Source organism: Caloenas nicobarica, chromosome 17 (assembly GCF_036013445.1).
Source record: "Caloenas nicobarica isolate bCalNic1 chromosome 17, bCalNic1.hap1, whole genome shotgun sequence".
Classification (NCBI taxonomy): domain Eukaryota; kingdom Metazoa; phylum Chordata; class Aves; order Columbiformes; family Columbidae; genus Caloenas; species Caloenas nicobarica.
The window spans coordinates 11,386,206-11,402,221 of record NC_088261.1 but is presented as its reverse complement, the minus strand read 5'-3'; the positions used below and the strand labels follow the sequence as shown (position 1 = coordinate 11,402,221).

At 55.5% G+C, this 16,016-nt stretch overlaps 1 protein-coding gene across 2 annotated transcripts in view; it reads right to left on the bottom strand.

Moving 5' to 3' along the window:
- Positions 1-16,016, bottom strand: part of STX1A (syntaxin 1A) — an 88,134-nt gene that overhangs the window by 3,632 nt on the left and 68,486 nt on the right. The window contains exons 6-9 of one of the 2 annotated variants that reach the window (XM_065647487.1): positions 7,972-8,080; positions 2,448-2,521; positions 2,019-2,156; positions 273-383 (exon numbers count right to left, since the gene is read on the bottom strand). In XM_065647487.1, the coding sequence (XP_065503559.1) occupies positions 273-383; positions 2,019-2,156; positions 2,448-2,521; positions 7,972-8,080 (432 nt within the window). Of the gene's footprint in view, positions 1-272; positions 474-2,018; positions 2,157-2,447; positions 2,522-7,971; positions 8,081-16,016 lie in introns of those variants that run through there. The other variant, XM_065647486.1, reaches the window with a different exon arrangement.

The window sequence follows — 16,016 nt, the reverse complement described above, 5'->3', positions numbered from 1 at the left end:
GCCCAGAGCGGGTGTGGAGTCTCCTTCTCTGGAGACATTCAAACCCGCCTGGCCTGACCTGTGTGATCTGCTCTGGTGACCCTGCATGAGCAGGGCTGGGCTGGGGATCTACAGAGGGCCCTGTAACCCCAACCAGGCTGGGCTTCTCACAGCTGTCTGGCCCACAGGGCGGTGGGGGCAGGCAGGGGTGCCAGGCAAGGTCCTGCCCCTGGGATGGAGGTGTCAGCAGCGTGGGCAGGGGAAGACGGGCCCTGGTCAGTGCCGTGACTCACCCGTCTGGCTTTGCTCTGGTACTTCACCGCTTTCTTGGTGTCGGACACAGCCCGCTCCACATAGTCCACCGAGTGCTCCACATTGTACTCGATACGGTCGATCATCTCACCCTGCAGAGTGGGGACAGGGCCCACGCAAGCCCAGACGTGAGCTCCTTCCTCCTCCCCAGCACTGTGTGGGTGTCACCTTGCCCAGCGGCCCTGCGTAGGAGAGAGAGGGACTGTCAGGTACCTGTAGGCAGTGGGTGCCTCAGGGTGCTCTGGGGTGGGAGCTCTGGACCAGGGGCTCTGGACCAGAGGGCTGGGACCTGTGTGCATATCCCATCAGGAACGGTCAAGGGGATTCCCCAGCCTGGTCCTGGCCCAGTGGCTGTCCTGTCCAATCTCTCAGGTGACATCAAAGCCACAACAAGATCAATACTGATAGTACACTGCACACTGCTGAAACCGGAGGCATGGTGGAGGAGTGAGGACAGCACCAGGTGGGATGCTCACAAAGCCGCACACATGCAGGGATGGCCACTCTGATCTGCACAAGCACCCTGCCCAGGGCAGAGGATCCTGGAGCCGGGCTGGCGAGGCTCCTGTCCCTCTGCCCGCCCCCAGTTGCAGGGGTGGGCTGGGAATGCAGGGCACAGCCTAGGGCGAGCTCCTCCAGCATGCCAAGCTTGCTTGGCCCCCTCCTGACTGCACAGGGAAGGAGCCAGGTTCTGCAGCAGCTGCAGAATCTGACAGTTCATGCGATCGACAGGGTTGTAGGGGTTGGGGAAGCTTAAAGCCCAGTGCCCCCATGCATAGCACAGAGGGAATTTGGGCTCGGGGAGTCATGGCAATCAGCTCCACAAAGCTCATTTCTCAGCTTAATGCCAAAAAGCCTGGGGAGGACAAGCCCTGCAAGCCCAGACATGCATTCCTAACCCCCCCGCCCAGGCTCCCTGCTGCCCCTGCCCTGTGCCTGTGCCATGTCAGCCTGGCTGCCTTGCCTAAAGCTGCTGCTTCTCTTTCCCACCCATGCCATGCCTGGGGCAGCGCAGGCAGCTGCCAGCACCACTGCCAGCCTGGCACCCCTCTGCTCCTGGTGCCAGCAGCCCAGAGCACCCCACCCCGCAGGACAAGGCAGGGGGCTGGCATGGCCCAGCCTTTAGAGTGGGGCAGGGAGCTACAAATCCTGCACGGCAGACGGAAGAGGGCAGCCACGCTGCCATGGCCATGCAAGAGCTGCAGCCATGCAGGGTGCAGCCATGCAGAGCGGAGCATGCAGCATGGGCAGGGGCTCGGCGACGCTTTACCTTCCACTGACGTCTCCTCGGGCCGTGGCAGCATGGCGGGCAAGAAGGGGGGTGAGCAGAGACACCACAGCATGTGCTGGGTTGAAGGGCCAAGCACCATGGGCTGGCGGCATGTCCAGGGGTGGCCTGACAGGACCACCGAGGCCAGCAGCACCCTGAGCTCACCCGGCAGGGGCCAGTGCTCTCGGGCACATGGAGGAATCTCCACCCGCATGGCAGCCACCCGCATGGCAGCCACCCGCTGCCCTCCTCCAGAACCCTCCAGCCCTGCCCCAGCACGCAGCAGACCCCAGTGCTGGGGCACAGAGTGAGTGACTCTGGCCCTGGGGAGCCCAGCCTAGCTTCAGTGGGAGCCACATCAGTCCCAGATGCAGTTTTTTTCCCCTCAGCACCCATACAGGCAGGGGACTGCTGGTAGCCCTGTACCCCTCCAGCCTTCCCCAGGTAAGCTCCGTACCTGGCTCTCCACCAGCATGGCCATGTCCATGAACATGTCATGCAGCTCTCGGATGCTGTTCTCCAGTTTAATGATCTCACTGTGCCGTGTTTCAATCTCATTCAGTGCCTGCTTGGTGATGTTTGAATCCATAATAATCTGCAGGAAGACACGGTTACTGAGCACTGTGCTCAGCTCCTCAGGTGCCAGGATCAGGGGCACCGAGAGAGGGAAGAGCAAGAGCCCCTCCAGCCACCCCAGTCTGCAGCAAACCTGCACCCCCCAGCCAGGATGCAGCAGACTTGAGCACCGAGGTCCCACCTCCTGTGTGGGCTACGCTCACCACTCCTGTCCTGGGGCCACCATAGCAGCACATCCACCAGCCAGGCTCCCCGGCGTGAGGGGGCTGGCTCAGCTTTTGGCCATGCTGGGCTTGGACCTGGTGCTTACCCCAGAGGAGAAGATGGCCGGGTTGCCGCTCTCCAGCATGTCCTCCAGCTCCTCACTGGTGGTGGTCCTGCCAGCTGCAAGCAACACAATGTGGGTCAGCCATGAGTCCCCTGTTCCAGCCACAGGTCCCATGACCCAATTGCAGGGCTCTGCTGGCTCCACAGCAACTCCTGAGAGTGGAATGGAAAACAGCTTCCAGTCTCAGAAGCATGCTGGGCAGTTGGAGGGGAGGCCACCCCACAGCGTCACTCTGTGTCACTCCTGCAGCCTCTCTTTTTAAGGGGGTCAAGCTGCCAGCTTGGTACAACTCACCAGGAAAGCCCGTCTATCCCTCCTGGTCAAGCTGCCTATTCCTGTGGGGCAGGGACTGGTGCAAAAGCACCAGGAATGCTCTTTCCAAACCCCATTTCAGGGCCATGAGGACACTGGACTCAGCAGGGCTTGCTTGGCTGGCGGCACTGCTGCAGTCACTGGGCTGCCAGAGCTTTAGCCCCGCAGCTGCATTAACAGAAACCAGGCTCCCTCCTTCCCCCTGCAACAAAGCCCTCTCCTGGACCTAGGCTGGTACCTGGATGGATGGATGGATGGATGGACAGAGGGAGAGCACCCTGCAGAGAAGAACTGGGGGATACTGGTGGGTGACAAATGGGGCATGAGCCAGCAATGTGTGCTTGCAGCCCAGAAAGCCAAGTGTCTGCTGGGCTGCCTCCCCAGCAGCGTGGGCAGCAGGTCGAGGGAGGGGATGCTCCCCCTCTGCTCTGCTCTCCTGGGACCCCCCAGAGCACCGAGTCCAGCTCTGGGGTCCCCAGCACAAGACAGACATGGGCCTGGCAGAGCGGGGCCAGAGGAGGCCACTGAAATGGTCCAAGGGCTGGAACAGCTCTGCCATGGAGAGAGGCTGAGAGAGCTGGGGGTGTGCAGCCTGGAGAAGAGAAGGCTCCAGGGAGACCTTACGGTGGACCCTCAGTACTTAAATGGGGGTTATAGGAAAGATGGAGAGACTTTTGACCAGGGCCTGCAGTGACAGCACAAGGGGCAACAGTTTTAAACTGAACAAGGGTGGGTTTAGGCTGGACATGGGGAAGAAATGTTGTACGATGGGGGTGGTGAGACACTGGCACAGGCTGCCCAGAGAAGCTGTGGATGCCCCATCCCTGGAAGTGTTCAAGGTCAGGCTGGATGGGGCTTTGAGCAACCTGGTCTAGTGGGAGATGTCCCTGCCCGTGGCAGGAGTTGGACTGGATGATCTTTGAAGATCCCTTCCAAACCAAACCACTCTGTGAGTCCATGATCCTATGACATGACTACAACAAAGCCCCAGGAGACAGGGCTGGAGACAAGCTGTCTTGAGCATAGACCTGAGCCCACCACATGAACAAGGGCAGAGCCTGCCTGAAAGGAGGTTGTAGTAAGGAGGGTGTTGGTCTCTGCTCCCAAGGAACAAGCTATAGGATAAGAGCAAATGGCCTCAAGTTGTGCCAGGGGAGGTTGAGGCTGGATCTGGGGAACAATTTCTTCCCCAAAGGGCTGTGGGGCATTGGAACAGGCTGCCCAGGGCAGTGGTGGAGTCACCATCCCTGGAGGGGTTGGACAGACGGAGATGAGGTTCTCAGGGACATGGGGCAGTGCCAGGGGTGGGTTATGGTTGGACTTGATGATCTTGAGGGCCTTTTCCAACCAAAATGATTCTCTGATTCTATGACCTGACCGACCTGACCGTCCCACGGTGGTGTCAGGATGAGCAGATGGCAGCGAAAAAAGCCTGTCTGGCATGTCACAAACTGCCACCCACCTCCCCATCCCTTGGGACCCTTCTGCTCAGCTGAGTGGGACTGCAGGGGCCAACTTCCAGCACCGTGCAGGCACTTGTCACCCAGTGAGACATTTTTAGCTCAGATAAACCCCATGGTCATTCCTGAGATGAAAATGTCACAGAAATCCTAAATAAGCCTGTCTCAGCACCTGGGGACCACCCGGGGCTGCCCAGAGGAGCCGCCGGGGCGAGAGCAGTCCCCAGACTCTCCTGACTGAAGGGCAGCTTGGGCTGCAACCACAGCTTGCCCTTCTGCACACACACTGACCTGGTCTTGCACCGCGGGGCAGGGCTAATTAATTCTCTCAGTTCCTTTGGAGATGGCAGAAGCTTCATTTTTGTCTCCTCGGTCTCGCACATAACAAAACTGTTCATAAAAAACAGGCTGCATCTGTGCAGCACCTCCGCGGCTCCAAAGCTGCGCACCCACCACAAAAAGCTCCTCGAAGCTTCAAATCTAATTTCTCCGGGAGCAAAACCTAACCAGATTTAATATGTCATTTGTCATAACAGACAAAATGGAGGGGAAAAAAAGTGAAGGAGCAACACCCCCCACCACAGGCAGCACGAAGGCTTGTGCCATGGAGCAGAGTTCCCAGCAGCAGAGGTGGGGACACTGCTGGGACGAGGCACAGCGCGGCCAGCGAGCAGCTGCGTGGCCACCACCGGCCCCAGGACACCTGTGATCCCTCTGTGGCGTTGGCCATCTCCGTGCGTTTGGGAGCCAAGCAAGTGAGTAAGAGGGAGGTGAGGGCAACAGATTAAGGCCAGGTAGAAGCCGCGGGAGAGGAGAGGAGAGGAGAGGAGAGGAGAGGAGAGGAGAGGAGTGGAGAGGAGAGGAGAGGAGAGGAGTGGAGAGGAGAGGAGAGGAGAGGAGAGGAGAGGAGGGGAGGGGAGAGGAGAGGAGAGGAGAGGAGAGGAGAGGAGAGGAGAGGAGAGGAGAGGAGTGGAGAGGAGAGGAGTGGAGAGGAGAGGAGAGGAGAGGAGGGGAGGGGAGAGGAGAGGAGAGGAGAGGAGAGGAGTGGAGAGGAGAGGAGAGGAGAGGAGAGGAGAGGAGAGGAGAGGAGAGGAGACACCTGCTTCATCACGTCAGACGGGCTCCCGGGCTCAGCGTGTGCCGGACGGGCAGGAGGGATGGTGAGGGCCACTGAGGGACAACCTCTGGCAGACACAGACACGACAGGACAAGGAGAAGGGGCAGATCCTGACATGGCTGTGGGGAGCCCTGGAGAGTGGCTACGGCCCATGGCAGTGACTCTACGTCACCATTTCTCTGTGACTGTCCTACTTCCAGAGCAAGAAGCAGATGCAGTTAGGACAGAGAAGCTCGCCAGGCACCAGGGAGCTTCCCCAGAGCAGCTGAGAAGTCCCTGCTCTGCTGCTTTCAAAACCCGAGTGATTTACTGGCTTTGCTGTCGGAGCTCCCGGCACTTTCTGTCTTTGGATTTATCAGCTGAAAATGAGAGCTGAGGATTTTGTAGAGCTCTAATGCAGCCACCACAGCCCAGCTGAGCTCCCTTCGAAAGAGCTTGTTCAAGAGCCCCTGGAGCACTGAAGGTGCTGGCTGGGACACCCCAGGACGCCTCTGCCCAGGAAGCTCTCCTGATAAAACCTCCATCAGTTTGTTACTTTTCATGAGCCTTTTTGCCAGAAGAGATTTTCCACTGTCCTGACAAGGAACCCAGTTTTTGCAACAAACTGTGCACAGGACTGTGGACCTTCCCAGCACAGACCCCATCCTGCATCTGCTCCACATCTCCATCCCAAAGGGAAAGCAGGTCCCTCACTGTCACTAGCTGGGCCACCTCCTCTGCACCCACCCAGCGCACCATGGTGGGTCCTGAGCAGCCTTTTCCTTGTACCCCGTCAATGGGCACTGACAGCTTGGCAGGATGGACAGAGTGAAGACAGGTATAATTTAAAATATACATGTAATTTAAGCAAAGCTGATGAGTTCTTCCAAAACCCAGGAGTGAAAAACAACATGAGGAAGGTTTCTTTCAAGTCTGCAGACAATTAAGGTCTCGGCTAAGTCCTTTCAAAACTTCTCCTCTCTTAGAAGGGAGGCATAGTGAGACCTTAAGTTCCTGTCTGTGTTACAAGCCACTCCTGGAGCTGGGTATCACCTACAGAATGACATTAGGTGACAAATGAGTCAGCTGGAGCAGTGACACACTCATCATCCTGCTTTACATTAAATGTCAAGTTCTTGTTAAGCCTCCTGTCAGTCAACCTTTCCATTCAGCTGGCGTGAAACGTTTCTGTTATTATTATACATCATAAAGACCAATCTTAAGAGGGGAAAGGCTTGCACAGCCGAGTCTCCTTCTAGTCTTCCCCAGAAACAACCATACCTCATTGGCACCCACATTCCCAGGCATCTGCAGCTCACGAAGGACATTCTCAGAGGTGAGCTTCAAGGACACCATTCTGATTCAAAGATTTCCCACCTTATTATTCAGGCTGAGTTGTGACAGGGAAGAAAAACACCCGCTTGTTTGTGAGGAAAACAAAACCAACCTGGACTAATTAGGCTTCGGACTTTCATTTTGAGCACAAAAACACATAACACCTCTCTGACAATGAGATTCTTTTAAAAAATCTCTTTTAATCTCTGCACTTCCCTGACTTCTCCCTTGCTTGCTTATTCCCCTCATTACGGTGGTGGTATGGTTCTTCTTTGCTGGGAGATAACCACATTTCTCTAACCAGGTATCACTGATTGCCCAGAAGAACCACCAGCAGAGCAGGTTTTGTGGACAGGCAGGACTAGACTTCTCCTGAGTGATGGGCTCCGGATGACCCAGGGAGATCTTAGGGGTGGTGACAGCCTCAGAGGTGTCACCTGGAGCCCACCTTTGGCCAGAAGACACCACTACTGGTCCTGGGTCCAGGGAGATGCCTGGGACAGGCACCAAGGCTTGTGCTTCTCCTGCAGCAAGGGAAACCGCAAGGAGCAACGAGTGCCTCCAGCTCACAAGCTCGCTTAGAATCATCGAATCACAGAATCATTTTGGTTGGCAAAGACCCTCAAGATCATCGAGTCCAACTGTTACCCCACCCCTGGCACTGCCCCATGTCCGCGAGAACCTCATCTCCATGCTGGTTAAACCCCTGCTCAATCACCTCCATGGATGGTGTCTCAACCACTTCCTTGGGCAGCCTGGTTTTATATTATTTTGATTTATTTATTTGTTTATTTGTTCATTTATTTATAACTATATTTATTATATATATAAATATACTTATTTCTTCTTTTATATTTATATTTCTCTGGTTTTATATTCAGTTCAGTTCAGCCACGATAGAAAGCACCCGGAGGAATGGCAAGACAGCAGACAGGAGTCATGAATTGCCACAAGCTTCTTTGAATTCAAAATTAGCTGCAAAGAAGGAAGAAATTTCTCTCCCTATGCTCTCTGCACTCCCTGCACAGCATTTAAGAAAATCTGAGGGGAGTTTTTGTATTTTGCTGGATGCACTTTTCTGGATGTGGTTTGACTCTGAAATGTGAGGTACCACCCCGTGTCTGTCCCCCAGCAGGAGCCGTGTCCTGGCTGCTCCCGGGAGCGCGTGCACGGCCCTCGTGCCCCCGCGCTCCCGGGCAGCTCTGCACAGCGGCGGGAGCAGCTCTGAGTTGGGGAGAGCCCGCGCAGGATGCGGCCCCGCGGTGCACACAGCCTGGCGGCATCACCCCCGGCGTGTACTCACTGATCTCCAGCTGCCTCTGAATCCTGCCCTTGCAGCGCTCCCGGTAGTCGGTCTGTGTGGCGTTGTACTCGGACATCACCTCCACGAACTTGCGTGACAGCGTGGAGTGCTGTGGAGGGGAGAGGAAGAGAAAGGGGGGGTGAGGGTCCCGTGGGAGGGAGCAACCTGCCACCGCCCAGCCAGGGGAAGGCTCAGCCCTGAGGTCCCCCTGTACCTCTACCAGCCTAAAAAGCGTTTCTAGCCCAAAAGCTGCTCCAAGGAGCGTGACAAAAGCACAAGGTGGGGAGGTGGCAGCAGGTGATACAGCCCTGGTGATGGGGGGTGGAGCAGATGCACCCCTCACCCAAGCCCAAATCAGGCAGAGCCTTCGGCCCCCAGAGGACACGCCAGGGTGGCAGCAGAGCCGTGGGTCACGACTGGCAGCACGGTCCTTGCACCATACCACAGCTTGTGCCTGGGTCAAGCCCTGCCTGTCCCTGCCGTGCTGACGGGACATGCCAGACCCAGCACAGGTGCAGGATGGACCTGGGGTGGTCACTTTGTGGTGTTGGAGTTGGGTAGGGAGGCCACAGGGGCATCCTGTGCCCCAAGCCATTAAAACTCCAGCCTGGCCTGGGGCAGGGCTGGTGGGGGGAACTCTGGGGACCCAGGCATGCAGGGGGACAGGGGATGTCTGGAGTAAATGTCCCCACTCTGGGAGCACGGTCCCACTTTTCCTCCCCACACTGGAGGGCTGCCCCAGGCACCAGCCCCACAAGGATGTGGGGCACGAGTGTTGCCCCAAACCAAGTGGCTGCCGCCAGAGCTGCCAGCCCAGGGCTGGCGCGGTGGAGCTGCAGGCCCCGCACACAGAGCACCCTCATCTGCTTAGGCTGCTTTCCATTCTCCAGGAAATGTGCCAGAAAACCTTGGAATTACACCTGACCAGGGTCTGGCTGAACATGCTGAGCACTGCAATGCTGCCCCGAGGGGGAAGCTCAGCCCCACGAGAACAACCACACCAGGGCCTGAGTTGCTGTCTGATCTGGCTGCCAGGCTGACCACAGCAAACAGGCCTGAAGATGTTCCAGGAAGGTCAGGACAGAGCATCACACGCGTCCTTCATCCCAACGCTTGTATCTCTTGAATGAGCCCTTTCCCCAATATACCAGAAACCAAGTTTCATAAAATTATGGACTCACAGAGTGGTTTGGATTGGAAGAGAACCTGAAATAACGTAGAATCATAAATGTCCTGAGTTGGGAGGGACCCACATCAAGTCCAACTCCTGTCCCTGCACAGGACAACCCCAAAATTCACACCAGTGTCTGGGGGTGTTATCCAAATGCTTCTTGAACACTGTCAGGTTGGGGCCGGGACACCTCCCTGGGGAGCCTGTTCCAGTGTCCAGCACCTCTGGGTGAAGAACCTTTTCCTCGTGTCCAACTGCCCCTCCCCTGGCACATCTTCTGCCATTCCCTGGGGTCTGTCCCTGTCACAGAGAGAAGAGCTCAGCCCTGCCCCTCCTGCTCCCCTGCTGAAGCTGCAGCCCCATGAGCTCTGCCCTCGGTCTCCTCTGCTCCAGCTGAACAAACCCAGGGACTTCAGCCGCTCCTCACACGGCTTCCCCTCCAAACCCTTCACCAGCTTCGCAGCCTCCTCTGGACACTCTCCAGCAGCTTTATCTCCTTTGCTCCTGTGTCCCCAGCCCTGCACACAGTGAATGCTCCAGGTGAGGCCGCCCCAGCGCAGAGCAGAGCGGGACAATCCCCTCCCTGCCCGGCTGGCCCTGCTGTGCTGGGTGCACCAGGACACGGGTCCCTCTTGGCTCCAGGGACACTGGTGACTCATGTTCAACTTGCTGTTGACCAGAACCCCCAGGTCCCTCTCCGCAGAGCTGCTCTCCAGCATCTCGTCCCCCAGTCTGTCTGTACAGCCCGGGTTGCCGTGTCCCAGGTACAAAATCCAGCACTTGCCCTTGTTGATCTTCATGCAGTTGGTGGTTGCCCAGTTCTCCAGTTTGTCCAGATCCCTCTGCAGGGACTCTCTGCCTTCGAGAGTATCAACAGCTCCTCTCAATTTTGTGTCATTGGCGAACTTAGTATTCCCTTAAGTCACTTATGAAGATATTAAAGAGCACTGGCCCTAAGATGATCCCTGTGGAACCCGTTAGTGACTGGTCGCCAGGCTGACATAACTCCATTTACTAGAACCCTTCGAGCCTGCCTGTCAGCCAATTGCTCACCCTCTGCACTGTGTGTTTATCCAGCTGGGTTCTGGACATCTTGTCCAGGAGGAGACTGTGAGAGACAGTATCAAAGGCCTTACTGAAATAAAAAAAACGACAGGCTTCCCTTGGTCAACTAGGTGGGTAACCTTGTCATAGAAAGAAATTAAGTTTGTTAAGCAGGACTTCCCCCTTATGAACCTGTGCTGGCTGGGACCAGTGACCGCATTGTCATCGAGATGTTTTTTAATAACTCCTAGAATAGTTTTCTCCATGATTTTGCCAGCCACAGAAGCGAGGCTGACAGGCCTGTGGTTCCCAGGGTCATCCCTGTTGCCCTTCTTGTAGATTGGAACAACGTTTGCCAGATTCCAGTCATCTGGGACCTCTCCAGATCATCCAGTCCAACCCCTGCCACGGGCAGGGACATCTCCCACTAGACCAGGTTGCTCAAAGCCCCGTCCAGCCTGACCTTGAACACTTCCAGGGATGGGGCATCCACAGCTTCCCTGGGCAGCCTGTGCCAGTGTCTCACCACCCTCATCGTACAACATTTCTTCCCCATGTCCAGCCTAAACCCACCCTCATTCAGATCCCTTGTGCTGTCACTGCAGGCCCTGGTCAAAAGTCTCTCCATCTTTCCTATAACCCCCATTTAAGTACTGAGCGTCCACCGTAAGGTCTCCCTGGAGCCTTCTCTTCTCCAGGCTGCACACCCCCAGCTCTCTCAGCCTCTCTCCATGGCAGAGCTGTTCCAGCCCTTGGACCATTTCAGTGGCCTCCTCTGGCCCCGCTCTGCCAGGCCCATGTCTGTCTTGTGCTGGGGACCCCAGAGCTGGACTCGGTGCTCTGGGGGGTCCCAGGAGAGCAGAGCAGAGGGGGAGCATCCCCTCCCTCGACCTGCTGCCCACGCTGCTGGAGGGGCAGCCCAGCAGACACTTGGCTTTCTTGCCAGCTCACGTCCCATTTGTCACCCACCAGACTCCCCAGGCTCTTCTTTGCAGGGCTGAAAGCTTTCCTTTCCAGAGAAGGCAAATGTGGTGCACGAGTCTCAAGTGAAGCCAAACCCAGTACTGTGTCAAGGAATAAACGCTTGTGCACTTCTTCAACCGTGCAGCAGAAGCACCATCTGACACCCGCATCGTGGGCACTCAGCATCGCTCTCGCGTGCAGTGGGCACCTGTGAGCTGGGACCAGCCAGTGGTACCACTGCAGGGGGAAGAAGGTTGTGTTATCCCAACCTCTCCCTGCGGACTGCTCGTGCAAGGCAGCAGATACGGAGCAATGGTGGAAGATGAAAGGAGAGGAGATGATGGACAAGGGATAGGAAAAGACCATACTCAGAATGGGTCGGAAAGAAGTTACGGAGAGACTGACACCATGATGAAACTCCTAATGAGTGCTCCCACAGGGACTTTCAGGGCTGCCTGAGCTACCCGTTGGAGAGTTACTGCTTACAGAGAGCCAAGCCCACGGGCTGCACCTGGCCCTGCTGAGCCAGAGCAGCTCTCAAAGCCTCTGCGCAGCGGGGCTGGTGTAACGCAGCATCTCTGCAGGGTTGGTACCACCGGCGCAGCCCCAGCCAGCGCAGCCCTATCTCCAGGAGATGGCACTGGAGACATCTTGAAGATCTAGTTGTGTTTGCTTTGCAGCTATTCTAAGCAAGCAGCAGCTCTGTATTTATGGCAGAGCCTCAGACTCAGCTCATCTTATGACTCTGCTGGCAAAGCTCAAACACTCCCCCCAGCAGCTTCAACCCCGGCAGGCAGCCGCTGCTCAGGAGGTGCCCAGCCCAAAGCAAGGTCAAAACAGCTCCTGAGTATCAGTACAGCTTGAAATCGGGCAAAGACATGATGTGCCATCCACGCAACTCTTCTTCTGCCTTTTCAAAATTGTTTTCCTAAAATCCAGTCAATTCTCATTCAGCTGAAAAGCATCAATGTACGTTGATCTGCAGCCAAATATAGCCTGGGTGTTAAGTTACGCTCCTTTCTGCTCATCAGTACACCACACCATATCTCTTTTACTTAAGAAGTTATTTAACTTAGTGTTTATTTTGTCAGATTATTATTTTGGGTACCCACGGGCATCCCACATGTCTACAGAATGCACTTGATATTTGAAGGAACAGGGAGCTTCATGCAAAATGGGCTCTGGAAAAAAAAATTTAAATGGCTTTTAGTCATTAAATTAAAATATAAAACTACCTGAACATTCAGAATAAATAAAAAGCATATAAAAATGTACCTTGAAAGAAAGTCACTAAACAGAAAATATTAACTAAAGTTAGGAAATGGGGTTGTTTCACCTTGGGCCAGAAAGTCTTCACTCCCCAAATGTGGGGAAAGCAGCCCAATTTGCTGAACCACCAGGATGGATTTCCAAAGAGCTTATAGAGATCTGGGTACCCACAGGGGGCTTTGAAACCCTCCCAAAGCACACACTGAAACCTGGCACCTTGGCCTTCAATGTTTTTAATGAAGAGAAAGACGCTTCCAAAGTGCTCATCCCACGGGGGAGTCCGGGGCGGGATACCAGCCTCGCTCCCGAGCCCACCGGGGTTACATGGGGACCAAAGCCCCCTCCTGAGTCCCCACCGGATGGGTTTGTTTCAGTGTTCGAACTAGTCCAAGCAAGGTGAATATTTCCACCACACCAGCCTGATAAACCAAGCCAAAAGCAAGTAGAGCAAAAGCTATTCAGAATAACAAGGACTGAAAGTACTGACATTTGGGAGAAAGTAAATAGCAGCTTTCGCTCTGCTATGAGCTCAAAAATCGATACTTATAGAAACATGGAAAATACTGTTGAGGCGCCTGGGAACCTGCATCACTAGCAATGTTTCTGGGCTGGGGATGCCCTCGGGAGCTGTGACCCCAAAGCCCCTGTATCTTTCTGCTGCGGGAGAGCTGCGCGAGGCAGGGTGCTTTACTCACGCTGCTGCTGTGAAATGAGGACAGAGTGGTTTTCATGTAACGAATTTAGAACATGAAAACGACTCTTCCTCTGTGCAGAAGCAGCCCAGGAGCCAGTTTGCTGGAGGCTGGTGGAGTTTGGGACAGCCAAGGAGGACACACTCGTGCTCCCACGGAAGAGCCAGCACTATCGGCTGCCCTGGGACCTGCCCTGCCCCATGGACCTCCCACCAGCCTCCCTGTGCTGCTGGCCCCGAGACAGCCCAACCAGTTGGCCTGGGGTAAGACAAAGCTGTTCCTGGGAAAGCTCCAGGCCCGATGAGGCTCTTCTGGCTGGAGATGACAACTGCAAAGCCAGAATAAGAATCCATAATCTTAATGCTCAGTTAGTCCTAATTTACAATAGGTTGACCCAGGGTTGGGGAGGAGGATCCGCTCCTCGTTCCTCCTTTTACTCATTGATTTGCTCACAATAAAGTCCATATGAACCCTCGTCGCAGACATACCTACCCAAGGACCATGCCTCAAGCACAAGGCATATCCGAATCAGCTCTCCAGTTCAACTCATTTGCTCTCCAGTTCAGCTCCCCCAGGCAAATGCAGGACGGGAGGTGGGAGCAGAGCCGGGCTCTGGGGGAGCACAGACACACTGACCAAGCTGGAGCAGTGTGAGGGGTGTGGGAGGCAGCAGGACGTGCTGCCCCGAGGACCGAAGAGCCCAGGGAAGCTGTGGTCCCACGGCTCAATGGGGCGAGAGCTCGGGTGACCAGGGCCACAGCAAAAGGTAAGGTTTCCCTTTCTCCTTTTGTCTTGCTGATCACTGTAAGGTCTGTCCTTGGCCTCCCGGTGCCCTCTGAGCATGAGTGGCATGAAACACCACTCATGGAGACAGATGTAGACTTTGGGTGTGCTTCAGTCAACTGGAAATACCCAGGTCCATGGAACCAGGTGGGATGCATCTGAGCATGCATCACACATAGATGAGGTTCTTAGGGACATGGTTCAGTGCCATCTTCTGGGAGGAGGATCTGAGGAATCCCTCGTGCTCCCCTCAGTCACTGAGGAGGGCATTGAGTAAATCCTCCCAGGACAAGAAGGTAATTGGAAACAGCCAGCATGGATTTACCAAGGGAAAATTGTGCTGTGCCATCCTGATGGCCTTCTCCAATGAGATGAGTAGCTCTGCAGACAAGAGGAGAACAGGGAATAGCACACCCAGAGTTTAAGGCCTTTGACACAGATTCCCATTGTATGTTTATAGCCATTTTGACGGGACACAGCTTGGATAAGGCTGATGGAAAATTGTCTGGACCGTCAGGTTGTGATCAGCAGTACAAAGACCAACCGGTGTCCACTTCCTAATGGTAACCCCTCAGTAAGTAATGGAGGGTCTGAAAATACCATTAAACACCTTCACCAGTAACCTGGGCTGGAGTGTACTTTCAGCAGGTTTGCAGAAGACACCAGACTGGGGAGAGTGATGGAAGACAGGGCTGGGACTCAGAGGGACCTCAGTACTTTGGAGAAAGGGGCTGACAGGAACCCCATGAAGCTCAAAGGCAAACACAACGTCCTGCGATGAAGTCGGGACGCACATCGCAGGACAGGCTGGGGCCATCTGGCCAGAAAGCACCTAGAGCTCCCAAAGTCCTCAAGGACATCAAGCTGCCCAGGGCTCAGCAGTGAAGGTAAAACTCACCACGGGTTGGGTGAGCAGGAGGACAGCCAGCAGAGTGAGGACAGGGATTCTTCAGTTCCATCTAGACCACAACTAAAGTTCCATGTTCTGCTTGGAGCTACCCAGTGGGAGTGAAGCCAGTTGAGGCCACCGAAGTGGTCTGGGCTGGAGCACAGCACAAGTAAGGACAGGCTCAGAGGAACAGGGTTTGGTCAGCTGAAGGTGACAAAACTCAAGGGGATCTTATTGCTGTCTACAATGACCCAGTGGAAGAATGGAGAGAAGCTGGAGCCATACTCTTCTTGGAGGTGCACAGGCATACAACAAGAGACAATGGACCAAGCTGAGACACAGGGAATTCAAGTTAAATATTAAGGGAGAAAAAATCATCATAAAGGTGGTCAAACACTGGACCAGGACCCAGAGGACCCATGGACTGATGCCTACAGCACCTCCATCCTTGTAGACATGGAGAACGCAGCTGGACAAGGCCATGAGCAACCCGATGTGGCTGGCACTGCTCTGTGGCAGGGCTGGGACCTCCCGAGGTCTCTTCCCACCAGCGTGCTGTGAACCCACAACAAGGAGCAAACCTGGGTGCCAGATTTCTAGTTGGGCTATTGCTTGTCCCTGGATGACCAAGAGTCCAAGGGGGACACCCATGCGACAAACAAGGCCAATGCCAGCTGCAATAGCTCCATGGCAACGCAGTGTCCCCGCTGAGGCTCTGTCCCATGGCACCAAAAATACCAAATCACACCAGCCGTGCACTGGGAACCAGGGCAAAACCAATGCAGGCAATGGCCAGGGATGTTGTCACACTAGTCGGTGTGTTCCAGCCAGAAAGCTGCCTTACCGCCAACTCACCCCTCACTGTTCCCTGGGTGACAGCTCCAACAGTCACATCAGTACTGCTCACCCACCAGGCACACACAGTCCGACAGCGCTGTCACCTCCTCTTACCCGCCATGCATGGTGACAAGCAAAGCCAGCAACGCAGCTCTGGGACATTGCTCTGTGACCAGCTCACCTCCCGCCCTGCACACACAAGTGTGTGAGCTGGGCACACACTGCTGGGCACGCACTGCTGGGGACACACTGCTGGGGAGACACTGCTGGGCACACACTGCTGGGCACACGCTGCTGGGGACACACTGCTGGGGACACACTGCTGGGCACGCACTGCTGGGGACACACTGCTGGGCACGCACTGCTGGGGACACACTGCTGGGGACACACTGCTGGG